We start from the raw sequence: 25,484 nt of genomic DNA on the forward strand, positions 1-25,484 counted from the left end.
ACACAGCATCACTTTGGTTTTTTTCTTAACAGCTGGCAGTGATTAGATTCATTTCCTCTTCAAATGGATTTCCTGCCAGCCCACATTTGTCTCTTCCCTTCGGCGTGCAATGGGGAGCAGCTCAGTGACAAGCACAGGAGTGGGAAGGGAGACGGCCAGGTAGGTGAGCATATGCACTTGTGCACGTGTTACTGCGGCACGACAGGCCAAAACATGGCGAGACGCGGTGTCGGGGCAAGGAAGAGCGACTTTCTTCGGAAAGCCAGCGGATAGAGAAGATGGCAGACTAATGTCCTGGAGAACCATCTTCCCCAAGTCAGAATTCAGTCTCCTTTTACACTTAAAAAAGGGGGGGGGGGGTGGCTGGTTGTTGCAAACTTCTTGGTGTAGGAGTCCCTTGTTCTTGGAATCCTTTGTTCCTGTAGCTGCCCACGTGTGTCAGACCATGGTGTCCCTCCCTGTAAACCTTCAACAAAACAAACTTAACTGTCTATTCTCCAACTTATCTTTATATGAATGGAAAAGTGCAATACTCTTAAAGGTCACAGCCTTGAGAGTAGGTCATCCTGCACATTTCAGGCTAGAGGCACTTTCACAAAACGTGCAGAACCAGCGTGACTCAGCCAGGTAACAGCACAGGGTTAGAGCTCAAGGAACAGATCTAAGGTGGAGTCAGGTTTGTTCTTTTCTGTTACACGTGAGTGTGCTCCGTGCGCATGGAAGGGCCCGTGTGCACACCAAACTGCACCTGTCTCCACGCACTGCCCACCTCAGTGAACGGGCTCCCCCTAACAGCCTAAGGAGGCATTTCTAAAGAGAGGACCCGCTGCAGAGCACCCTGTGATCCTGAAGGGCCCTCATTTTTTACGCACTGAACAGAGGCTGTACTTCCAGGCTTTGAGGGAGTCACTCCTTCAGAGCAAAGACCATGAAAGCCTCTGGAAGAGAAATGGACTCAGGGAACCACGCTTCCGCTGGGGAACCACGCGCAGAGGGACCCTCCAGCGGTACTCACTGCAGCCTTTGCAGTTTAACAGGAAAAATCACTGTTTCTGGCACAACTGCCTGAAACAAATGTTCACACCTGTTTAAAAAAAAAACGGTAGTAACAAAAGGAAACAGCACTGCCTTCCATTTGTGAAAGAAGTGCGGTCCCCGCGTGGCTAATGAGACGGGTGGGCGGTTCCCGGGGAGGGGTCTCTGCGGGCGCGGAGGGCGGGTGTCCCCCAGCCCGAAAGGGTTGAGGCCCAGACTCGGGGGAGCGCAGGGAACCCACCGGGCGGGCCTCATGCTCGTCCGCGTGGCGCTGCCGCACCGGCCTGAGAGCCAGGGCCGCGGGGCTTCGCGAAGGGCAGCGCGGCCACGCGCCCGTCTCCAGGGCCTCCAGCACCGCTGTTCGCGAAGCCCGGAGGTCCCTCCCGCAGGCCAGTCGCCTGCCGGGTCAGCGCGCACCGGACCACCGCGCAGGCCCTTCCCGCCCTCCGCCACGAACGTGGCCGGGGCCCCTCACAAACATGGCCACCGCCCGGCCTAACCGTGGCGGCCCCAGAGCCCACGGGAGGTGCCCCTCACAAACATGGTCGTCGCCCCGCCGCTACGTAAAACGCCGACTTTGTTGGATCACATGCCTGGAGACGCCGGGTTGTGATTGGCCAGCCCTCTGATGACGTCAGACGCCGCGCCGCGAGCCGAGGGCCGCCGGTTCACTGCTCCGCTGGAAAGCGTTAGGCCGGGCGCGGGGCTTTGGCGGCGGCGTTGGGGGCGGCAGTTCGCCGCTCACACTCATGAGGAGCCGGAAGGTGAGGGGGCCGAGGCCGGGGGGAGCTGCGCCAGGCCGGGCGAGAGCTCTGGCCGCTGGTTGTCTGGGGGCGGAGGAGGAGCCACGGGCCGCCCCAGAGGAGGGGGATTCGGCCGGGGCTTCGACCCCGGGAAGGGGCTCCCGGGCCACACCTCCCGGAAGGGGGCCAGGGCCCGCCCCCGGCGTGGAGCTCCCGGACCGCAGCCCCAGGGTGGGGACTCCAGGGCTGCATGCCAGGAGCGGGGCTCTGAGGCCACGGCCCCGAGAAGGGAGGGGGATCCCAGCCCAGCCCCGGGAACGGGGCCCCGTCTCCAGAGCTGGCCTGGACCCTCTGCGCTTCTGATACTGCCTGGCCAGGGGTTCGCGTGCCCCTGCTGTCGCCACCCGCGCCCGGGGTCGCTCAGCGTGTGACCTCGCTTGGTCCCGCACGGTTAGGGGTCCCCCCGGGAGGATGGTGAGGATTGAGGGGCACCCGTTCCTGGCAGTCGGCAGCTGGCGGGTGGTTGAACTGGGGCGAGGGACTGGGACACGATGCGCCCCTGCCTGGGGAGGGGTCGCCTTCGGGGATGGGAGTTGCATCTGGGCTCCCCTGACTTGCTTTCCTTTTTACTCTTTGTCCCTTGGACCCTGGAGTGTGTCTCCCGAAGACCCCACGTGGTTGGGTCTCAGCAGTGGCGCTGCCCCGGCCCCACATCACTGCCTTTTGATGGATTGTTTAGTGGGTTATTGACTTGGTTGGATTCACACGTCATTTTCCCTTTTGTTTTCTTCACACCTGTTTTGTTCTCCTGTTCGAACGTAGCATTTTAGTTCAATAACTTTTTCACTCTTTTTGCCCCCAGTGATTGCTCTAGGTTAACCATGTACCTTGTAAGCTGGAAGGCCCAGTTTCAGATTGCACTAGCTCAGTTCCAGTGAGACACACAAATGTCACTCCTGTTCAGCTCTGTTCCCTTAACCCACTTTTCTGGTGTGTGCTTTTAATGTTTAATGTTACAAACCCTATGATACACCGTCATGAATACTTTACCACCAGTGGTCATTTCCTTAGCCGGGGGCAGCCTTGCTCCCACCCACCTGCTTTGTGCTGTTGTAGGCAAATAGAGCACATTCCTGCACACATTGTGTACCCAGTGTATGCAGTTGCTCTTCACATCACCCAGGGGAAGTGGGTCATATGCATGTCAACGGCCTCCTGTAAGAACGCGATTACCTTACCGTTGCGCTCTTTTCTCTGTGGACTTGAATTACCGGCTGGGGTCACTTGCTTTCAGTCTCAAGAACTTCCTTTGGCATTTCCTGTAAGGGGCGCCTGCAGCAGCAAATGCTGTCCGTTTTTGCGTGCCTGAAGTGTTTTTGTCTTAATTTTTTAGAAGGATAGCTTTGTTGGGTGTAGTATTCTTGGTTGACAGTTCTCTCTCTGAGACTTTGAGTGTTTGAGTGTGCCCGCTGTGGTCTGGCCTCCACCGCTTCCGCGGAGTCAGTGGCCTTGTCATGGGGCTTTGCTTGTAAGGAGTCGTGCTCCCCTGGCTGCTTCCAAGGTCTTCTTGTCTGTGCTTTTCAGCATCTGTACAGTGTTGGCGTCTGTTTATAAATCTCTTTGCATTTATTTATCATATTTGGAGTTCCATTCTTTGAGATTTCTGGATTTTGTAGATTGTTGTTCTTCAGTAAATTCAGGGCGTTTTCAGCCATTATTTGTTCCGTTTCTCTTCCCTCCTCTCCCCCTTACACGCGTGTGCAGCACTGAATGGCGCCCCGTCTCTCCGGAGCGCTCCCCGTTCTCTGCGTTCTTGTCTCTGTCCCGGGCTTGTTCGTGCAGCCCAGCAGGCTGTCTTCCAGTTCACGTGTGCGTGCTCTGCCACTGCACACCCACCATTGAGCTCCCCCTGGTGAGCTTTTACTTCAGTTATTGTAATATTCAACTCCTGATTTACCGTTTGATCGTTTTCTAATTGGTCCTTTTATTGATGATCTCTATCTGATGCAGTCAGCCGTCAAATCTTTTTTCTTAGTTCTCGAACATGTTTATAATGGCTATTTTGAGGTCCTTTTCTGATAAATTCAACATCTGATCAATCTCACAGGCAGTTTTCGTTGCCAACTTTTATTCTAGTGTACGGGTGTGTGTTCCTATTTCTTGCATGCTTAATTTTTTGTTGAAAACTGGACATTTTAGATAATATATTTCAGCACCTCTGGGGACTGGCCCCCACCCCACCCCGGGGCTTGTTGTTGTCAATGTGCTTTTCATTCGTTTAGTGACTGGGTGGATTATCCTAGTGCTGCTCGCGGGGGCAGCGCTGGCAGTGCCCACCGCCACCTGGCTTGTCACCTGGGTCAACAGTAGTTTTAGGAGGACTCTCTTCCCCCCTCTCTCTGACCACACCCAGCTGTTAAACTCCACCAGTTGCCAGCTGGTGGCTCAGTTGTTTCCAGTGATGACACGGCATAAATTTTCTGCAGACTAACCCAATCACATTCTGGCTTCTTTAAAGGAACAGTTTCTAAGGTCACTGTTTGATACTTGTTCTGACCCCTGAAGGGCTCCCTCTGCTATGTTGTGTGATTCCCTGGTTCTTCCCTGCAGACTAGCCGGCTTACAGGTTACCTCGATTCTCCTCCAGCTGCTTTTCATCACAACGTCCGCTGTCTTTGAGGACCCCTCAGGCACGAGCTTCTCCACACTCCGCTGTCAGTGCAGGAGGAAGAGATGGAGAGCTCTAGGTTTTGATGCCTGCCTCTCTCCCGGGCAGAATCTCTGTGCCAGGGCTTCCTGGCTGGGGACAGTGGCAGGCCTTTCTGTGTGACGCCCTGCTCTAGGAGCTGGGTGCCGGGAGCGAAGTGGTGGGCAGCAGCCTGAGGCGCGCCCACCTCGCCAGGAGGGGCGAGGGTGCTGCGGTCCTGGTCTTAGTGCTCTGGCTCCACAAGCGGGGTCTCGGCAGAAGGGAGCCCCCTCCTCTCAGCTGCGCCTACTGGGCACTTCAGCCTCACAGCAGGTAGGGTGAGGACAGAATGAGAAAGGCAGCCATCCTGCTCCCCGGGGGAAGGCCCCAGCCGGGAGCTGGGCAGGCCTCCGGTGTGCTGAGCGCGGCCCCTGGAGTTCAGACACTACACATTCACACCTGGGTCACCGCAGTCTTTCAGGTGTTCTCGAGTAACTGTCCTTCGTTTTGCTCTCCCGTAGGGCCACTTCCGCAGATTGCGAGTGCTTGTACTTTGCACCAGTGTCACTGAGGCGAGGGTCGGTGGAGCGCCTTGTTCGCACTGCGGAAGCTGCCCTCTCCTTCCTTACGTCACTGGCTTTTCTTTACCTCCCCTTTAAGTGCTCTCTGCCAACCGTCACGTTTCTCGGAGCCAGCGGCCACCTCCAGGGGCCTCCAGAGGCATGAGGGCTGCAGGCTGTGGGCGGGGATAAAGGGGATGGGGGTGGATGAGAAGCAGCTGTAAAGATCTCGGGACTGCTTGTGTGCTTTCTGACTTTTCCCACCGTTGGGCGCTCGCCCTCATCCGGCCCCATCTGCATCCCTGGTCCTGGCCGTTGTGACAGCAGCTGTCGGGCCCTGCCTGCTATACCCTCTTCCCCAGCACCCACCTCTCTCATTTTCACTTTCTCACTTGAGCTTTAAGTGTAGTGTTTTCTAAGTGTCCGCGGTACCGACCCTGGAACGGAGAAAGGAATTTGTGGAAAAGCTGGTGAAATTCAGAGACAGGCGAGTCTCGTGAATGGCGCGGCACCATGCCAATCTCTTAGTTGTGACAGACGTGCCGGTCGTTGGCTGCAGGGAATCGGAGCGAGGCTCTGCACCATTTCCCTGAGCATCTTTGTGCTTTTTGGAAAACTTAAGATTATTCCTAAGTAAGATGATTGAGTTTCGTTGATTTAATTACCTTGTTAGCTAGACTTCCCTTTGCATTCTGAGAGAGGTGGCGGCGGAGGGTTGCGGGAATGCGGGGTGCATCCCCCAGCAGCCGCGCCTTTAAGCAGTCCGAACTAGGACCGGCTCCCCTGTGATCTGACGGGGAGCTGGGGGGGTTGTGCTTCTCCTCGTTTTATCAAGAACGTGGACGCCGTAGAAAACTCAAACAACCAATGATGCAAACACCCAGATTGACTTAACATCTGCTGACTTACAAGTGGAGGCTCTGGAAGCCTCAGGTGAGGGGCCGGGGGGCACCCAGTCTTCCCAGACCGTGGAGACAGGACCCCGCATCTTCAGCCCAGACCGCTGTGTGTGACCATGCGCGTTCCGGGCACAGGTGTCTGTCCGTCCGCGGAGATGACGAAGACATGGGCGTGGAGGGACTGACGTCAGGTTCCCCTACTCGGGGACCCTCTGTGTCCTCGCGAGGGCGCTTTCTCACCAGCCTCCCGGTCCAGCTCGCAGGTGGAGTGCGGTTCTCAGCGCGCCTCCGAGCCCGGAGCTGCTCGGCCCGCTTGGCCTCGGCCCAGGAAGCCGGCGTCGCCACGTCTGCCCGGACGGCATGTCAGGTGAGCCTGGCCGGCGCGGAGACGCGGACTCGGCTGAGCGTCCGCTTTCACACGGCACCTGTCTTGTTAGACAGCGTTGCGGGGAGAGGGCACGGCTGGGGGGGAGGGCAGCACTTGCAGGGCGCATGCTTGGCACGGGCGGGGTCCTGGGTTCAGCCCCAGTGCCTCCGTTAAATAAATTAATAAGTAAACCTAATCTCCCCCCCCCCGCAAAGAAAAGCACTGAGCGTCACTAACGGACCAGGGGAAGGTGGCCACGCCCTCCATCCACATGCTCCCCCCTCAGGGCCGTGGGCTCAGGGCCCCGAGGGCCCCCCCGCAGGCTGGGTGGGAGGGACAGGACCCCGAGGCTGCTGTGAGGCCCATCTGCTCCCTCGAGCCCTGGCCCAGGCAGTCCAGCTGGCCTTGGTTTGACACCAGCCCCTGGCTGAGCGCCTGCTGCGGCCACAAAGCACAGACCCTGCCTTCACGGCTCCCGCTCCAGCAGAGGTGAGCAGACACCAGGGCTGGCTTCATACAGCGCCGCGTGCTTCTGAGTCTGCTCGGGCACCCGACAGCCCTCGGGGGCGGCAGGTGCAGGATGGCATCGTGTGTCTCGATTCTGTCCCTGTGGTGGCAGGCACTGGAATGACCCCGTCCTAGAAGTCACGGGTGTGGCGCGAACACCAGCCCCCAGGATTGAGGCTTCACTTGCTGCTGCTCCATGATCTGGTGTGTCTGCTCTCCTATTCTCTTGACAGACTTCCTCGTCACACAGAGCCACCGACAGGCGGACTTCCAAGAAGTTCAAGTATGACAGAGGTCATCTTGCGAAGTCAGAGTTACAGAAACTAGCCCCCCAGAGGGACCGTGCTGCTGTGCCCAGAGTGCCTCCTGGGACCCCTTGTGAAAACGAGCCTCTGGCATTTGTCAAGGACAGCGCACCGCTCCCGGGAAGGAAGGCCGGCAGTTCCACACAGCCGGAGGCGGCCGGCCTCCCCGCAGGGCCCCGCCGGGCTGGGAGCGACGCTTGCCCAACCCAGACTGAGGACGGGCAGTCCCTGCCAAGGCCTGGTGCTCCCTCGGGAGAAGACCCCGATGGCGGCTACGCCAGGCGGGCTGGGGCGGCAGAGCCCGAGCCCGGCCCCGGGCCGCTGCAGTTGGACAACAGCGCCCTCCTGGACGACGACAGCAACCAGCCCATGCCCGTGAGCCGGTTTTTCGGGAACGTGGAGCTCATGCAGGTGAGGCCGATGCCCCCAGCCCCGGGGGGGCAACCCTCAGCAGGCCCCAGGCTCGGGCCTGTCCCCCCCCATGCATGGCCGTGAATGCTGCCATGGTGCAGATCAAACGCCATAGGGTTCTGACCGGGAGGAGAGGGCAAAACCAAAACCGACACTGATTCGCTGCCTGCCCCCAGCTGAGAACGGTTGCCATGGTGAGCGGGGGTCTCGCCTGGCCAGCAGGGGTGGGCGACGTGGGCCGGTGTGTCCGGACCTGACCTCCCTGCAGGGTAGCCGGCGTGTATGTGGCTTGTGGTTCAGGGGACACTGCCCCTCCCTTGCTGGGCTGGCTTCGGTTTCTAACCCAGTGCCCCTCCTCGCTCCCGGTCGGTCAGCGGGGGTGGGCGCTCCGGGGGTCGGGGGGGAGTGGCAGTCGGGTGCCCTGCATCTGCAGGCGGGGCAGGCGCTGCTGCTGGGTGACCTGTGCCTAAGGCGAGTGTCCTCTTCCCTCCAAGGACCTCCCCCCGGCGTCGTCCACCTGCCCTTCAATGAGCAGACGCGAGTTCAGGAAAATGCACTTCAGGGCCAAAGAGGACGACGACGATGGGGATGAGGCAGAGACGTAGAGTCCCCGCGCACGTGCGCGCGGCTGGCGCAGCCCTGGTCCAGCCGCGCGGTGTCCCCTCGGGAGCGCACTGGGTCAGAGCGGCCGACCCCGCCACCAGCCGCGGGGAGACCCCGAACTGAAGGGCCCTCGCCTGTAAAGCTGCTGTTTCCGCGGGATGTGTTCTCTCCGTCTGCACACGCGGTGGTGGTTTGAGCCACCCCCTCTCCTGAGAGACGTCTTGTAAAGAAAACCCCACTGGCGCTCTTTAGTTTTGATAATATGCAGGTTTATTTTCCATAATCAAAATTTGATCAGTCTCCTGACTGATCAGTGCGGTTCTCAAAGAGCTCTCCTTTATTACTGTATGCGGAGCTTGTGTTCACCTGGGAAATTCAGCAAAATACATATGGAAAAGAAAGAAACTATATTTTGAAAATGTTTTCGAAGAAGTTTATCTCCTTAGCGTTGTATTCCTTCCTAAAATGTTTGGGAGCCAAGTGCCAAAAACAAATCCTGTCTCGTCTGACACTCATAAGGCTGGCTCAGCCCGTGCACCCACCGCCCAGCGGAGAGGTGAGGGCCGAGCACAGCCCTCAGAGCGTGGGCTGGAAGGGCCACACCCCTCCTCATGTGTCCAGCATGGAGTCTCAGATGGCAGGTGTTCGCACATCCCTCTTCCCGGATGGCAGGGAAGCCAGCCGTCCAGTGAGGCTGTGCCCTGCGCCGGGGTGCGGGGTTGCCAGGCGCAGCTGCCCTGCCGGAGACGCTTCCAGCCACTGTTGTGTCCAGGAGCCCCTTGTGACGCATTCTCACCAGGGGGCTGTGGGGAGGGATGGTGGCCTGCTGCCTCCTGTCACCAGCTGCTGGCAGAGGACACGAAGGCTGGGTACTAGGAGGTCATCCCGGAGGGAGCCTGGATCCCCAGGCGATGCACAGGGTGAAAACCTGCCTGCACCTCGGGAGGCCTGTGCTGGCTTTTGACGAGTGAGCAGCAGTCTTACTGGGTTTGAGCTAAACGTTTCTGGTTTAGTTACGACAGCAGCTAGGCTCACCCCCTACAGTGTCCTGTGACCCACAGAAATGTCTTACCTAACATCATCTGGGGGCAAAATGAAGTGCCCTGTGAAGTGTCCCGCTCTCCGTGACCCAGCCACGGTGCCCACCTGGAGGCACCTTTCCCCACAGCCACTTCACTCCGACATGACCCTTGTCCCACCAGCCGCTGTGCCCTTCCCCTGCTCTGCGTGACTTCGGGACGTATTGATCCACAAGCTGTTTAGTAATTTGACAGTTGCTGGTAAAGCATTTCTATGGCAGCCAGGGAGAATAGTTTACAGCCGGGGGTTCTGCGGGAATGACTGAATCCTGCGCTCAGAAGAGTGGGTCGAGAGGCCTCGGGTCTGGAGATGCTGTCCCCCCTCCACCCCCCCACCCCACCCCCCCCCGGAGAGGCATCGTCCTGAAGCGGCTCACCTGCAGAAGAGGTGCCTGGTTGCATTCCTACCAAAATGTGACGCCTGAACTCCAGGCCTGGGACGCCCGCCCCCTGCTGGCTCCATCCTCGCCTGAGCCTGCAGCACGGGGGGGGGTGGGGGGGGGCAGAGAAGGGCCTCCCAGCAGGCCCAGGCTGCCAAGAGTCAGCCCCCGGGAGGGCCTGCATGTTCCTGACTCAGCGCACGGCGGGCCTGCCTTCCTGCTTCCTCGGGTGTCAGCCGGCTCCCCGCCCAGATCACTGCTGCTCAAAGCCCAGGGCCCTGGGCGGGCAGACACCTCCCCACGGGCGTCCAAGGCGCAGAGGTCCCCAGGGGTCCGGGCAGTCTGAAGACAGGCTTTCTTTGCAGTGGGCAGGTTAAGTGTTGGTCAGCCCCTCCCTAAATCTCTTCAGTCTTCCCAGAGTGTTTGGGATTGAAACCCACCCCTTCCCTGGCCTCAGCTGGCAGCAGGGTCTGGGTCCCCCTCAACCCAGCCCATCCTCTTGCTCACACCCTCAGCCACAGTGGCCTCTCGGGACCACGGCGCCTCATCTGGCCCCTGGCTCCCTCCTCGAGCCACTGTCCGCTGGAGGGGCCTCTGCCCGCCCTCCCCATCACATCCTTTTCTGCTCCCTGCTCCCAGTAGGGGCTGACCGCAAGCTGCCTTCCTTCTGACCCGCAAGGCCAAGACTACAGGAGTGCTGACCACCACAGCCTTGCAGGCTGAGCGAGCCCAGCACACAGCACGTGGAGGCCTCGGAAGGTCCCCCACCAGCTGCTCCTAGGAAGCCCGTTCCAGGCACCAGGGCCTCCCAGCAGTGGAGGACCCCTTCTCCATCCCACACCCACAGACGTCCCAGACCCTCCCCTCCCAGCGCCTAGATTCTTCTTCCCTGCTGTTGAAAATGGACAGACCAGACCATAAACCCATATTTTGCAGAGAGGTTCGGCTGCCTGCTCTCCCCTGGGGGTCTGAGGGTTTGGGTGATGCAACTCGTGACTGGTGGCCCCTCCCATCCATAATGATCCCCAGCACCCAAGCTCGGGGCCTCGCGCCCACCGCAGGTGAGAAGGGTGGGGAGGGACGCAGTGCAGGAGCCGATGGCGCTGGAGGAACGGCCAGAGTCCTAACAGATCAGCTCCCGAGGGGCCCTGAGGGCCGGGCAGGAGCCCCGCGTGGAGGTGGGGAGGGTCCTGGTACCAGCCCTGCTGAGCTGCCCTCAGAACTGCAAGGAGGCTGTCAGAGGCGCATCGGCCGCAGAGAGGGGCCAGCCATTCCCTGAAGGCTGTGGGGTCAGGTTCACATCCCTGTCACACAGAAGGGACCTGAGGCAGGACTTCTCAAATTCTGCACAGAACCGGCACCTTCTAAAGTGTGTCCGTATTTCAGTGAAGATAACAGAACAGTTTGGGTCACATTTTTAAAAGCCACGGACCCTGTCTTTTCTTTCTTCGTCATTCCCCACGGGTGCAAACTTCTCAGATACGTCTATTTTTTAAAAATCTTTATTGCTTTTGTGATTTTACAGTAAGTATAAAAAGTAAAATACTACAAAACGTAACTTTAAAAAAGTAAGTTTTAAAAACATGAAATAGATGCTCGTTTCAAAAACTTCCAGTACTATAAAATGTGTGATTTAGAGCATTAGTCCTTCCTGAGCCAGTCGCGCCCCCCGCCCCCCGGGACCCCTGCTGTGCACAGGCGGTGCGTCCGTTGTGACGGGCTTCGCACAACCAGCACGTGGAGTGACAGACACTGGGGTCACACTGGGCACAGCCTCGTGCCACCTGACAGCCAGCTTCCCGTTTCTCACATAAACGCCTGAAGCTGCCACGTGATTCTGCAGGACGCAGACGTGTAAGGCTGAACATGAAGTAGTATCTGACCACTTCTGACCCACAAAGACACAACTGCCTTTGGTCCGGCGGTCCCCTGCGGACACACACCTGGAGGGCTCCCACTTTCTGCGGTGACAGCGCAGCAGTGACTGTCCTTGCATCTTACCCCAAAAGGGTCACAACTCTCCCCAGCACCTAGAAGAGTCCAGAGGATGGAGCATCATCTCCCTGGGAGCAGAGACACAGCGGAGCTGAAGCCCAAACAGCAGGTTCCCTGAGCCCGAGGGGCCGGGCAGGCTGGGGCGCCGATCGGGGAGGCGGGAGCGGGCCGCGCCCGACCCCGCGCCTCCCGGGAGCGTCCAGACTCGTCCTCGGCAGCTGAGCTCGCAGAGGTCGGGAAGCAGCTTCAGGAACGCGCTGGAAGCCAGGGTCCGCAGGGCAGGCTCTTCAAGCTCTTCCCAGGAGTGGCGGCTGGCACCGCTGACAAGTCCATGTCACGGGCGCTTGCGGGCCGGCCGCTTCCTCCTCGGCGCCGCCCGGGCTCGGTAGAGCCTGCTGGGGTCGCAGCGGAGGTGGTGGGTGGTCTTCTTGTGGCAGGCGATGTGCACCAACTTGAGGTTCTCGGAGGTGAAGAGCAGGCCGTAGAAGTACTCCCAGTCCACCTCGCGGCCCTGTGCGCCCCGGACAGCCGCGGCCAGCGTGGGCACCACCGTGCGCCTCTTCTCTATTCTGCGGGGAAGGCCAGAGATGTCAGGCTGGTTCTCTGCTAACCTTGGAGATGGTCAGATGTGGTTTCTGTGCAGCGTGCTCACGGAGACACAGACGGTTTGGCCGCTTCCAGGAAAGGCAGGTGGGGAAGGGTTAAGAGGGACCGCTCAGGGACCATCCCAGCCAGAGCAGGACCATCCAGCTGTCACCAGACGAGCACAGGGGGACACTCCTGCACAAGCTGGTGGACACGCCATCCCTGCACACAGCCAGCTGGCCCGGCACAGCCCCATGCAGGCCCCCGGCCCGTCTCACGTTGGAAAAGTAGACAGCTGCGTAGTTTTTACGACACTGAGAAGTACACAGAAAAAAAATCATCATATTTATCAACAACTATTTGGCTTCCTTGGTTCCACGCTTATCTATGTGCGGAGGTACCAAAAGATCACACGACAATATACGAACATGTTTTAAATGCAAACTTACAAGTAAAGCTGAAGTCACCTCTGACTACAGCCTTCCATCTCACTCCTGCCTTCTCTCCCCGGAGACGACGATGGCTAAGGGTCCGACTTTGTCTTTCCAAGCCTCACCTGGTACTTTTATGACAAGTGAAGCAGGTACAACACCGCCTGTGTAAGCCTGTTTCACTTACAAACAACAACTCAAAAGACCTCCCAGGAACAAGAGTCAAAGGTGGCACCCTGATGGGACGGACTCGGACACGCCATGGCGAGGAGGGCTGGGGCAGCACGGGGACCAGACTGGCACGTAGATCGCTGTCCCCGCGTCGCCAGGAAATGCCGAACTAGAAATGAGTAAACATCTGAGATCAAGAAAAAGAAGAGGGCTCTCCTGCCAGACACAGGGCGGGGCCGCACCCAGCAGCTCGCCAGGGTCTCCGTCTCGGCAGAGGCCCAAGAGGCCCTCAAGAGCCAGGAGAGGAGGGCGCGAGACCCCCGCTCCAGCCGTTAAAGGAGGAACAGAGAGGCTGAGGGGGTGTCCTGGGCTTGGGGAGGAGGACGGAAAAGCCACCATGTCCATAACCAGCCCCCTAAAACGCAGTGGTTGCTGCGGGTTGGCCCGGCCCACTCACGTGGCTGAGCTCTGCTGGGGCGTTGGCAGGGGGAGCCGGCCCTTCACCCCAAGGGGGTCAGGGCCCTGGCGTGGCGATGGTGGCGCGCAGAGGGGACACACCCCACGTGCAGGCAGGGACCAGGCCTCCCAGCTTCCTGTCTGCTGGAGTCACGTGGCCAAGCCGGATGCAGGGGGAGGGCTGGGGGCACAAGGTAAAGATACCGGGAGGTGCCGGGCAGGGGCCCCCTTCATGTAACCGTCCTCCAACATCGCAGAAAACCAGGACCTGCAGAACCTCTTACGCAGGCACACGTCCAACGTCACGCTGCCCAGCAGAATGGGAACCACAGGCAAGAGCCACCCGTGGCTGTTAGAGAACCACTGGAAGCCGGGTGTCTGTGGGAACTAGCGCAGAGCCACTCGGAGGGGCACGGGGACAAGCCAGCTCACGAAGGCTGCCCACAGGAAACAGCGCCCACCGAGGACAAGCTCACCATCCAGACACACAAACCGCACGGAACGCGACCCACTGCCAACAGGCAAGAGGAGCAGTCGACGGCAGTGCCCTGGGCCCCCCGGCTAGTGGGGTTCACACAGAACCCCCTCTGCCGCTGACCGCAGCGCTCGGGCCCGAGACCGCCCACAGGCTCGCTGGTGTGCTGAGAGGACTCAGACGCCCCTGAGGGCCGTCACACTTACAGTTACGGTCTATGACCACAAAAGGATGCAAATTAAAATCACCCGAGATTAGGGATGCACAGGGCAGAGTCCAGAAAGCCCCAGGGAGGCAGGGACACTGCTCCCGGCAGTGGTGGTGACAACACACACACGAGTCAGCAGACAGGGACGCTCCCGAGCCCCGGTGTCCAGAGTCTCTACTGGGGCTCTTGTCACGTGAGCAGAGTTGACCACCCACACAGCTGACCTCACCCCCAGCGCCCCCGCCCAGGACGAGCTGAAACCATGTGACCCAAAGCCCCTACCCTCTTCACACTGTTAGACTGTCCAGTGACCCCGGCCGCCCAGGCAAACGAAGCCCCTAGCAGACAGGACACTCCAAGGGCTCAGAGCTGACCTCCAGGGTCGGGGGCAAAGGCCAGACCTGTCTTTGGGCACAGTTAAGTTCTTTACTACACAACCATAAAATAAACATGCTTGAAATAAATGATCATAGTGGTTTAAAAGAAATAAAAATAATGAAAGCAGACTAGTATGAAAAGGCTTGCTTTGTTTTTTAAATGACCCCAAGCACTTCCAGAAAGGGAGTGTGTACTGGGGGGCCGACTAGGGCCTGAGCTGCTGCGGGCATTCGGGTGCTCAATGTACGGGGCATGCATCAGTCGGCTCTGAGGCAGACGATGCAGCACGGGCGGGAGGGTTAAACAACGGGAACTCACCCCCTCTCAGCTCTGGGGGCTGGAGTCGGAGGGCAGGGCGCTCACGCGGCCGGGCTCTGATGAGATCCCCTCCTAGCCAGCAGATGGCTGCGTCCTCGCCGTGTCCTCACGCGGCAGAGGGACTCCGCTCCCCTAGTAAGACCACAGCCTCGACAGGTCAGGGCCTCATGTAGCCTTGGCCACCTCCGGAAGGTCCTGTCCCCAGTACAGTCGCCTGGGATTAGGGCTTCGGCAGATGAACGCAGAGGACACAGCTCGGTCCATGGCAGGAAGGCCTGGGGCGAGGCGCAGAGCTGGGAACACGCAGAAGCAGGCACTGCGCACGGAGCAGGTGCCGAGTGCGGCCAGAGAGTCAGGGCAGCCCTGCCCGACGCTGACCAGGTCGCCCAAACGAGAAAATCGTCTTCAGAACAAAGGAGACAAGTCTCACTCAGGATCTGAACTAAAGATCTAAGCTAGATGCATGTCATTTTCAGAAAGAAAGAGGAAAATCTAACACAGCCACAGAAAAGGCAGGAAGGGAACATCGTGACAGCAGCCTTGTCAGGAACAGACACCACAAGACGGCGGCGTCTGGGCTTCAAAGACCTGCTGGCCAGGTGGCTGCCAGCCTGAAACTCATGTCACCTCAGCCAGCACTCGGGGCCTCTCTACGACTGAGCGGCGCCAGCCCCCAGACCCTTGTGAAGGAAGCCCTCGGGGACACTCGGCGTCAACAGGGAGTGGACCTGAGCGCCGTGCAAACACAGAAACCGTGACCACCAGGCAAGCCAGCACTCTGCACAGCGCTCACGGGCAGCGGGGTGTGATGTTAGCATGACCCCAGGGGGCCTGGGGGCGAGGAGGACGCGATTCTGCTCCCGATGTGCTTGGCTCTCCAGGGCCCCTCCAAAGGACACAGCAAACATCTAATTCCCGAACAAAGGAAGGTGGGGTGATGGGCTCGGGGGGAAAGAAAATGCAGCTAAACCCACAGAGAGCACCAAGGAGGCCAGCAGGGAGCAGGACGGTGACCAGGAAACCGGGCAGACAGTGGTTAAGGGGGAGGGTGCAGCTCGGTGGTGGAGCGTGCGCTTGGCACGCACCAGGTCCTGGGTTCAGTCCCCGGTCCCTCCATTAAAAATAATGAAATAAAATTAATTTAAAAAACAGAACAGAATACAGTGCTTAAAATAAGTCCAGATACACTGACTATTTACTCAACAAACACCGACTGAGCGGCCTGGTGGCCAGATGCTGTCCTAACACCGGGAGGGCCGCCACCAGCCTGTCCATTCCCGACCTCGTGGGGCGGGCGGCGGCCCCAGTGCAGCCAGGGGCTCCAGCTCGTGTCGGACCCTCCCAGGCTCTGAGAGAACAAAAGCTGACACGACCCACAGGACACTCAGTCCAAACGTCCTGACACACCGAGGTCACAGGAAAGGGGCTGAGAGCCACCAGACCAGCTCCAGCCCAGTCGCGGGGGATCCAGCCACGTGCACACACCAGGCCGCCACCTCCAGGCTAAGACGAGGTGCAAAGGGTCACGAAGGGGAGCAGGCCACCAGGAGCGGAAATCAGGGACATGAGGCCACTGAAAACAAACGCACGTGTGCTCGGAAGCTCAGCCCACTTCTAACCAGCTCATCACGATGGAAATGACATACTCCTTAGGCCTGAACAATAAAATGGCCACACTCGCGGGAAGCAGCTAGAAGCAGACCTGGAATGAACACATTAGCCCACGAAAGAGGTGCAAATTCAAGGAGCAGCAAGAAGAAGCCTGAAACAGTGGACAGAAGGGATGAAAAGTAAAAGCAAAATGAACGAAGTGAAGGAGGAGGCAGAGGCGGTCCTGGAGGGAGGAAAGTGGTCCTGGCAGGAGGACTGGTCACAGCCCGCGGCCGGAGGGGACGCCCCGAAGCCCCCGGGGACCCCACTGAGGGCAGGATGGCTCCGGACGCACTGCCACACAGAAAGGAGGAGACACATCTCAGCGCGCTGGAATTCAAACCTGGCACGATCAAAATCAGCACAGAACTGGGAGACAAGCATGAACAGTGGAAAAAACACCTGTATCACAAAAACCCACCAAAGAACTAGCATCCAGGACGTGTAAAGCAGTCCTACAAGTTAGTAAGACCGAAGCCCTATAAAAAATGAGCAGAGGAAGCAACAGCCTCTTCACAGAACACAAACATGCAAGGAGACACTCAGCCTCCGTCAGGCCACCGGACCGGAGAATCCGTTTCTCACCATCACAGGGACAATGGAGAGACGCATGCTGATACCAAGCGGCGACAAAGCGCAGGGCGCGTGCGCTCACACAGCCAGCGAGCGCGTGGCCGGGGCCGCTCGAGAGCAACCCGGCGACGCGCGCAAGGGCAGAGGGGGCAGGTTGGGAGCCAGCACCCACGCAGGCAGAGGTCCGTGAGTAATTCTAGAGGCGGATCTCCGTGCACGGGTTCCTCTGTATCTACACTTCCATATCCACGGATTTGACCAACGCGCACTGTGCAGCCCTCCACCTAGCACGCACTGCTGCAGAAGCCGCGTAGGAGCGACCCGCACACTCCAAACCCCCGCTGCTCAAGGCTCAGCTGCGTGTTCGAGGAAAGCGTCTCAGTTACAACAACATTTCCACTTCCGCCCATTTTCCGGAGTGAGCGAGGACACACTCACAGCCCGGACCTGCTCACCCTGTGTGAAGCAGGAAACGCCCCGCACCTCACCATGGACGGGAGCTGGCGGTGGGAGGGGAGCTCAGGGTCCCACAGGGGTGGGCGGGGGTCAGAGGCCGCCGCGCTGAGGGACGCCCCACACAGGCTAGGCCTGGAAGCACAGCAGGCGCCCGCAGCCCCTTCCACGCCGCACGCCCCCGACACCGGGCAGTCCACCGCCCGAGCTGGGCGCAGGGGATACGAGGCGCCGGGGCCACGGGGCATGCGCACTGGCGGCTGGTGCACCGCACACTCACATGTGGTCCAGGTTCCAGGTGCTGAAGAGGACCCGGCTCTCCCTGTTGCTGTAGGGGTTGATGGAGTGTCTGGAGGCACAGTTGTCCACGTCAAAGGGGCCCTGGGCCAAAAGAGGAAGGTCATGTCCACGGGGCAGGGCAGCATCTCCCACACTCGCCCCCACGACGGGGTGCCTAGTCAGGGCTCAGGCCCGAGAAACAGTCTGTGTTCAGGCAAGTAGGAATCTGCCATGGAATGGCACCCCCGTCCCCTCGTCACCCCAGTGTGAGGCTCTGCAGTGGGGACAAGTCGGTCCTCCCACCGTCGGGGACGCCAGCCTCCTCACTGCACGCCTCCCACACCTGCAGCCTCCCACGCCACCACCACACACACCCTGCGGGAAACGGAGGCCCACAACCAGCGAGGGCTGTGAATGACCTGCTCCCTCTCTGTCTCCTCCACAGGCTCCTGGCGCGTCCGTGACCCCACACAGACCCTGGACAGCAGGGGTGCTCTAAAGCGTCACCTCTTCCCTGAAGCCCCCAGCTACACCCCACCCAGAAGACTGTCCCCCCACAGCACCCCCTGCCCGAAGCCCCCTAGCCGACTTGCCTACAGGCCCCTGACCGAGAGCCTGCCAGGGTCGGGGTGCAGGCCTGGTCTTTGTACCCCCGACGCTGCGGGGCTCAGGTCACAGTCCCGGGAGCGAGAGGTCACAAGGGGTAACGTGAAGCAAGTCGGGAAGGAGCAGTGCTGGGACAGTCAGGGCCCGAAACCCGGGGAAGGACTAGCCGGGCAGGGGCACGAGGAGCCTGTCAGGGGGAGGGAGGCCGCACCCGCCCCTGGGCCCTGCTCTGGATGACCTCAGTGACGCTAGGAAGGCCACCAGAGGTGGGAGGGGCCTGCCCTGGAAAGGAACCTTGTAAACACAGACAACTCGCGGCCCAGGCCCTCACCAAAGCCCCCGATGCCTGCGGCACTGGAGGCTGGACCAGGCCTGGCCCAGCACACGTGGGAGAGCAGGGAGGGCAGCAGGAGGGAAGCAGGGGCGGTGGGTCGGCCTCTGCTTGTCCCCCCGAGGGCCAGCGGCCCGCCCCCAGGGCGCAGTGATGCCCCCGCAGCTTTGTCCCGGAGGGGGCCCAGCCCTCAGAAGGCTGCATCTGCCTGGTGCTGCCCCGCAGGGCGCCAGGCTTTACCAGGGCCCGGAACGCCACGTCCAGCCTCAACCCTGCAGCCCCTGGGCTCTCTCGTCCAGAAGGCTTAGCCAGGGGAGCAGAACACTTCTCAGCTGCCCAAACAAATGCATGCCTCCTCTGATGCCTGGTCAGGGCCCTGCTCCTGCGCAGTGTGTCCTGCTCAGCCCCTGCAGCAGTTCTCAAGGGCAGGGCCCTGTACCTGCGTCCACATCACCTGGGAAGCTCGTCAGAAATGCAGGTTCTCAGGCCCCACCCCCAGCTGCTGGAACAGGAGCTCCAGGTGGGGCCCAGCAGCCTCCCAGAGCCCCCAGGGGGATTCCACCACCACTGACATTTGGGGCCCACCAGCTGAGCTGACGCACAAGGGCTACCCCACCTGTCCAGGCCATTGCCAGGGTAGCCCCAGGGAAGGCGCCCCGCTCACCTGGCAGGAGAACCAGCCTTCGGGCGTGCAGAGCCGGCCACCCGCCTTAGCCCCTCTGTCGAAGTAGCTGCCATGGTACCGCGCCTCCTGCAGCTTCCGGCACATGGCGCCCACGATCCGCTGATACTCTTCCTGAGCCTCCCCACCAACCAAGGAGGCGCAAGAGGTCACCTGGAAGAAGCAAGGGACATCGCTGAACGTTGGCCACGAGCCCTGGGCAGAGCTCCCAGTCCATTCAGCGCTACAGTCCTCAGAGCCCCTGCCCCCTGGGTCCCAGCACAGCCCTGAGGTCAGGGGGCGGGGGTCTGATTTCACACCTACCGTGGCTGTCTGACCCTGGGGAGTTTCTCTGGGCCCTAGAGATGGCGCTCTGGTCACAAGTACACAGATAAACTCAAGCTCTAGGCATCCTGGCTGCTTTGGGGCCAGAAACCTGAGAGGAAGCGGGCAGGTGGGGAATGACCACCGCGTCACCTCCTACCTGCCCATGAGGCGCAGCTGCGCACCTCGGGGTGCACCTGAGCCCGTGCTGAGCACTGGGGCAGAAGCGCGAAGACCGCCTGGCCTAGCGGGAGTGACAGCTGGACAGCACATGGACCAGTACAGGACAGAGGGCGGGCACCCAGCAGGGGTCGTGAATGACGTGCTGGAGACACTGGGTCACCAGTGCAGGAGGCGCATTCTCAGCGACAGGAGGAGCCTGAGGGTGGCCACGGGGAAGAGGGGAGCCGGGAACAGAGAGCGACTGCCCCCTACTTCCGTGTGGCGTCTGTCAGAGCTAACGGTGGACAAGATGGTTACTTGGGATGAGTTCACATCAAAACTGAACTGCTGGACAGATGAAGAGCTCACAGGCGGGTTCTGGTCCCAGCCCACAGGGAGAGCTCAGGCTAAGCGGAGGGAGACAGAATCTGTGACCCCAGGGGTGGAACTCTGAGGGGTGGGAGCCAAGTACCTGCTGTGCGGAGCACAAGGTGGGGAGCTTGCTGGGCACATGGTCCTGCTGGCTCGAGTCCGCCAGCACCCACACCCGCACCGCCCGGTGCTCCTCCGACGTCCACGCCCACCCTGGGAACAGAGTCCCGACAGCAGAGCCCGCTTCTAAACCTGCCCGGCGGCACACCCGGCATCAGCGGGGACCCACCTCTCTCAGGTAGCTCCGGATCCGGCTCTCGCAGCTGTACCTCAGGTAGCCAGACTTGTTCCGAAACCGGGCCTCCAAACCTGCCGGAGGAGAGAGACGAGACGCCTGGAGACCGGGCAGCGCGCTCTCCCAGGAGGGGCGGAGCGTGAGGGCCGCCGGCTCTGCTCCATCTAGAGCCGTCCTGACCATGACGGGCCTGCTGTCTCTGGATTTTGCTGGTCTGGGAAGGATCTGTGGTCCCCCTGCACGGAGCACGGTGGCACCTCCAGGCCCTCTCTCCAAGAGGGCTGCAGTCTCTCAGGGCTGCCTCCACCTGGCTCAACAGGCCAAGCCAAAGGTGGGAGCAGCCCAGGTGAATGGATAAAGATGTGGTCCATCCACGCAATGGAATATCACTCAGCCTGAGAAAGGAAGGGGATCCTGACACCCCACTACCACATGGAGGAACCACGAGGACACGGTGCTGAATGCAGGAGGCCAGGCGCAGAGGTAAGCACCGCGTGATCCCGCTCTCACGGGATCATTCACTGAGACAGGGAGGGCCGGGGGGGAGGCGGGGAGTGTTTAACAGGGACAGAGTTTCAGGTTAGGAAGGTGAGAAAGTTCTGAGAACGGATGGTGGGGATGGTCGCACAACGATGTAAATATATTTAATGCCAGTGACCTACACGCTTAGAAACGATAAAGATGTTATGCCGGCATTACCGTAACTGAAAAATAAATAAAAATGAAAAGGCCAGTCCCAGGGCTGCCCGGACTCTGGCCCCGCACTTAGGGAGCCCCTGGCGTTCGGAGCTGAAATAGAACCCGTCTCCCCGCAGGTCGGCTCTGAGGAAGCCCCCGCCCCACCCCCTTCAGCTCCCTCCAGGCCCGAGTCCTCCAAGCACCTTCAAACCACGGCGGATCCTCGGCCCTGGTCTCAGCCGCGATGTTCTCGCTGACGGTGTGCAGGAGGTCGGCCAGGAGCTTCTGCCGCAGCGGGGCCCGCTCGTCAGAGAGCAGCTGCCGGGCGGCCTGGATGAGCCCTGCGTGCGGCTTCTGGAACACGCTGAGGAAGCGGCTGATGTCACTCACATCTGCCATCGAGGGGGAACAAATGGAGAGGCCACCAGTCCTCGGAGCACCACCTCGGGGAGACGCAAGGATGCCCGCATGATCCCCCCTCCTGCCCAGCCCTGTCCTGACCTCCCTCAGCCTGGTGCTCCGGGCCTCGGGCCTGGCTGCCCAGGCCGGGGGTGGTGAGAGGACAAATGAGGAGGGAACAGGGCATGAGCTGGAAAGTGAAACCACACAAGCAAGTTGCGAGTTGCCGCCCTCCTCCAAGTGAAGTCTGCCGTCTCTGGGTCCCCCTGGAGACCTCATGTCTGATCACCCTGCCCTGTCCTCCTGTCCCTGGAGCCTTTCCGCACGTGCCCGAGAGCGGTGAGCCCCCGAGCGAGCACCGGGGTCAGGAGGAGCAGGCGTACCGGGGACACGGGGACGCTCGGTGCTCCAAAGCCAACCAGTGCCATCCACTCTCCACAGGCTGACAAAGAAAAGTCACATGATCGTAGCAATCGGAGCAGAAAGACAGAGAAAATCTCTGAGACCTAGGGCTTCGGGAAACGTTCTCAGACTGAACACCAAAAGCATGGGCATGAAAGAAAACCGAAAAAGGGACGAAATGAAAAACCTTTACTCCGTGAAAGACCCTGTTAAGAAAATGAAAAGACAAACTGCAGAGAAAGAGGAAACGTCTGCAGACCACCGACCCCACGGCAGACTGGGATCCAGAGGAGATTAGGGGGAACCTCTCAAAATTGACCGATAAAAAATCCACTTAGAAAACCGACGAAAGGCACGTGACCAAAGAGGATATTCAGAGGGTAAACCACCCCACGAGAGGGTGGTCAGCACAATTAGCCAGGAGGGAAACACAAGTCAAGGCGCCCGCTCGCCCCCAGATGCTCGCCCCCCAGAAGGGCTAAAACAAAACCAGCCAGGCACCCAGAACTGGGGAGGCCGCCCCGCCCCTGCTGTGCAAACAAGACGGGGCTGCCTTTCTGGAAAGCAAAGTGCAGCTCCTTTTCTTTTTTTTTTAAACAACTTTACTGAGATGGAATTTTCTAGAAGGACAAGGTCCAACAGAGGAAGAGTGCTTGCAACTTGGAGCACACACCAGACGTGTCGCCTTCCCTGCAGACTGCAGAGTTCCAGCAGAGGGGCGAGGCCACACCTCCGCTACTCTTAGACCTTCTCTGTCCTTTAGGCAGAGAAGGCAGGACCGTCCCGGTCCTCGGAGCTCTGCGTCCTTCCCGGGGCACCAGAAGCATCTCCTGAAACAGAAGCCAGAGAGCCAGACAGCCCTCCTGGGGGAAGTGCACACACCTTGCCACTGGCCTAGGTCTCCGGAGAAGCACTTGTCACCCAACACGGCCCCCCCACCTCTGACAGCACGGCTCGAACGCGGCAGCCTCAACGTGCACCCGAAGGCAGCGTGTCCGCAAACACCGACGCAGACCAGACACCGAGCGTGACAGGAGCCGCCAGCCCTCCCCCGAGAAAGCCCCGCAGCAGAGCAGCCACCCTCTCCAGTCCGCCTCACCCAGTGCCAGAGGCCTCCCTTCTGCCCTTGGGAGTTACTAGGACACCTTAAGTGAACAGAAATAAAACAAAAGGACGTTTTTAAAAAGGAAAAAAGACACAGCAAACAACCAATTGGACATCCAGGCTCCTGGCTTTCCCTCTTCTGACTTCAGAGCACGGGGACCCCTCCCTCCCCGAGCTGGTGCCCCACCCCCGGGGAAGACCCTCAGCACCTCCAAAGCCCCACCAGTTCCCCGCCCACCTCCAGGGTCCCCACCACTTACAGCCCTGCCAGGTCTGGCCCGCAGTGAGGAGCACGAGTTCCGCGCCGTCCGGGACGCTGCAGAAGCGATCTGCGGTCAGCTCCGAGCCGTCCTCATACAGACACAGGCGGGAGCCGGGAACGGGCAGCTGCGGGGAGGGGAGGGGACAGCAGGGCGGGCGCTGCCGGACTGGGTCTCGTGGGCCCACCGTGGGCAGGCAACATACGGGCTTTCCACCTGCAGCCCTCGCGGTGTACAGGGAGGACCTACGTTCTGAAGACTCACACTTGAGATGCTATCTCTGGGCATAGAGCACATCAAAACAAGAGCTCCTACTGCAGGTTGTTCTAAGACGTGGAAAGTCACAAAAATACACACACGGCGGTGACTGCTCTGTGGGAGTCATGACTCGGACTCCTTCAGAACGAGCCCCTCCCAGGCACTTCAAAATCCAAGCCTGTTTCCCGAAATGACGGCTAACTGCTTCCACTAGGCCTGTAAACACACCCGCACTGCCCAACAGGTGCCAGGATGCAGCACCTCCCGCTCACGTGTCTCCTTGGGCGCTGATTAATTAAGGGGACATCTTACTGAAGATGACTCACCGCCTCTGTCTACAGGACTGTGACCAGCATCTGGGACTGTTAACTTGCTGAGTTCTCTATTGCTTAACTCTGATCAATTTTAAGAATTTTTACAGTAAATTTTTATTCCTCCCCTCACCCCACCTCACACACATACACATTTGCAACCCCAGCTGGTCTAAGCCCAGCCAAGGGAAGTAACACAGTAAGGGTAAGAATGAGGGCTGAAATCCCTACAACGGGGGTGTGCAAGGGCCTTTAGAGGCCTCTGAGTGCAACCCCTTCATCTTACACCAAGGGAGACTGAGGAGGGGGGAGACTGAGGAGGGGAGATGCCGCGTGGCTGTGCCCCGGAGCACGCAGCAGGTTAGCCGGCGGCCACGGGAACTGGTCTCTGAATCTCAGGCCAGAGCTGTACTGACCTACACGGTCAGAAAGACGGAAATGTTGTCCCAGGTCCCTCCACAAAGTCCCCCAGCTCTGACTGGGGCTGAGGGGCCAGAGGGGGACTCTGGGAACCCCTCCACAGCACGGAAATAGGGATTCCCTGGGGCCCGGACGTCTCCCACACTGCCTGGTTTTGAGACAGAAAAGCAGCATCTCTTATTCTCCCCAAATTTCTCCCACGCAGGTGGGCACCTGAGCACTGGGGCAGAGGCTTCACTAGGGCCATCTGCTAAGACACGGCATCTCTGCAGACACCAAGCACGGCCAGAAGCCCCAGAGGACTCCAATTGCCCCAGCTTGCGGTAGCCCCCGCCCTCACAGAGGCTTTGCTAAGAGGCTTTGGGCTCAGCCAGTCCTGGGTTTAAATGCCCGCCGATCCTCTGCAGCTATGGCAGGTTGCTTAGTCGCTTGGCACCTCAGTTTCCTCATCTGTGAAATGAAGGTTTTAGCACCCAATTCACAGGGCCGCATGTGGACTCCACCACAACCCACGGAAGAAGCCAGAGGGGCCCAGGGACCGGCACGTGGCCGTCAGCCATGGTTAGGTTCAGGTTCTCCACCCATGGGACATGGACAGTGTCCCCTCCCAGTGACCAGGTCAGGACTCAGGGACACACTGTGTGGCTCGGTGCAGCCTGAGCTCCACCAGTCCCGAGGGTGCAAGACGACAGCTCAGCATTGTTCCATCTCACCAGCAGCGCTCTGGGCAGGCTCGCTCAGACCCCGAACCCCTGGCTCCCTGCCCCGCGGCGCCTGCAAGTGAAGGCCCCCAGTTCCCCAGCCCCCGGCCCCCCGGGGCGCCTGCAAGTGGAGGCCCCCAGTTCCCCAGCCCCCGGCCCCCCGGGGCGCCTGCAAGTGGAGGCCCCCAGTTCCCCAGCCCCCGGCCCCCCGGGGCGCCTGCAAGCGGAGGCCCCCAGTTCCCCAGCCCCCGGCCCCGCGGGGCACCTGCAAGCGGAGGCCCCCAGTCCCCCAGCCCCCGGCCCGGCGGGGCACCTGTAAACGGAGGCACCCCTTCCGCAGCACTTCCTCACAGCTCTTGCCCGCCACCCCAAACTTCTTCTGGCTGTGCAGAGCCCGCAGCTTGAACGTCTTGGGCTTCTGAGTCACCGCAGACATCCTCAGACCCTCGAGCCCCGAGGGGTGCACCGGCCTCGCTGGCAGCGCCGGGGTTCGGCGCGTAATGTGCTACACCGAGGGGAATCAAGAACGCGCGCCGCCCCCAGCCGGGAACTACATTACCCAGAAGTCTAAGGGAAGCGGCCGCGCGACCCCGCCTTGTGCGCAGGCGCCGCACTGCGGGAACTTCATTACCCAGAAGGCGCGGAAAGCGGCA

At 60.2% G+C, this 25,484-nt stretch overlaps 2 protein-coding genes across 5 annotated transcripts; one reads left to right on the plus strand and one right to left on the minus strand.

Annotated features, from left to right (window-relative positions):
* The first annotated feature begins 1,646 nt into the window (after positions 1 to 1,646).
* Positions 1,647 to 8,524, plus strand: C13H1orf174 (chromosome 13 C1orf174 homolog). 2 transcript variants are annotated; one of them, XM_006196599.4, is made up of 4 exons: positions 1,647 to 1,799; positions 6,180 to 6,290; positions 7,031 to 7,513; positions 8,008 to 8,524. In XM_006196599.4, exons 1-4 carry the CDS (start codon positions 1,785 to 1,787, stop codon positions 8,116 to 8,118), a joined length of 720 nt encoding a protein of 239 aa, XP_006196661.2. In that variant the 5' UTR covers positions 1,647 to 1,784; the 3' UTR covers positions 8,119 to 8,524. The 2 variants fall into 2 exon arrangements, with proteins under 2 accessions (XP_006196661.2, XP_072831638.1); XM_072975537.1 differs by having other exon boundaries at positions 1,663 to 1,799; positions 6,059 to 6,290.
* Positions 8,525 to 11,072: 2,548 nt separating this feature from the next.
* On the minus strand, positions 11,073 to 25,438 carry DFFB (DNA fragmentation factor subunit beta). Of its 3 annotated transcripts, none has more exons than XM_072975539.1 (7): positions 25,145 to 25,438; positions 23,142 to 23,268; positions 21,180 to 21,368; positions 20,293 to 20,372; positions 19,149 to 19,319; positions 17,549 to 17,649; positions 11,073 to 12,139 (listed from the first exon to the last, which is right to left on the minus strand). In XM_072975539.1, the coding sequence occupies exons 1-7, from the start codon at positions 25,265 to 25,267 to the stop codon at positions 11,905 to 11,907; spliced, it is 1,026 nt and encodes a 341-aa protein (XP_072831640.1). In that variant the 5' UTR covers positions 25,268 to 25,438; the 3' UTR covers positions 11,073 to 11,904. The 3 variants fall into 3 exon arrangements, with proteins under 3 accessions (XP_072831640.1, XP_072831639.1, XP_072831641.1); XM_072975538.1 differs by having other exon boundaries at positions 21,180 to 21,419; positions 25,145 to 25,388; XM_072975540.1 differs by having other exon boundaries at positions 12,003 to 12,469; positions 21,180 to 21,419; positions 25,145 to 25,388.
* Positions 25,439 to 25,484: the final 46 nt, after the last annotated feature.

The sequence above is a fragment of the Vicugna pacos genome, chromosome 13 (genome assembly GCF_048564905.1).
Source record: "Vicugna pacos chromosome 13, VicPac4, whole genome shotgun sequence".
Classification (NCBI taxonomy): domain Eukaryota; kingdom Metazoa; phylum Chordata; class Mammalia; order Artiodactyla; family Camelidae; genus Vicugna; species Vicugna pacos.

Bases quoted from the DNA above. Each gene is read 5' to 3' on its own strand.
- C13H1orf174 (XM_072975537.1), top strand. From the start codon at position 6,090: ATGGGCGTGGAGGGACTGACGTCAGGTTCCCCTACTCGGGGACCCTCT. The intron at 6,291-7,030 runs GTGAGCCTGGCC...TTCTCTTGACAG, and splicing joins CTGCCCGGACGGCATGTCAG to ACTTCCTCGTCACACAGAGC. The intron at 7,514-8,007 runs GTGAGGCCGATG...CTTCCCTCCAAG, and splicing joins GGAACGTGGAGCTCATGCAG to GACCTCCCCCCGGCGTCGTC.
- DFFB (XM_072975538.1), bottom strand. From the start codon at position 25,267: ATGTCTGCGGTGACTCAGAAGCCCAAGACGTTCAAGCTGCGGGCTCTG. The intron at 20,373-21,179 runs GTGCTTGGAGGA...CTCCTCCGGCAG, and splicing joins GGATCCGCCGTGGTTTGAAG to GTTTGGAGGCCCGGTTTCGG. The intron at 17,650-19,148 runs GTGAGCGGGGCG...CTTTTGGCCCAG, and splicing joins AAGGCTGGTTCTCCTGCCAG to GGCCCCTTTGACGTGGACAA.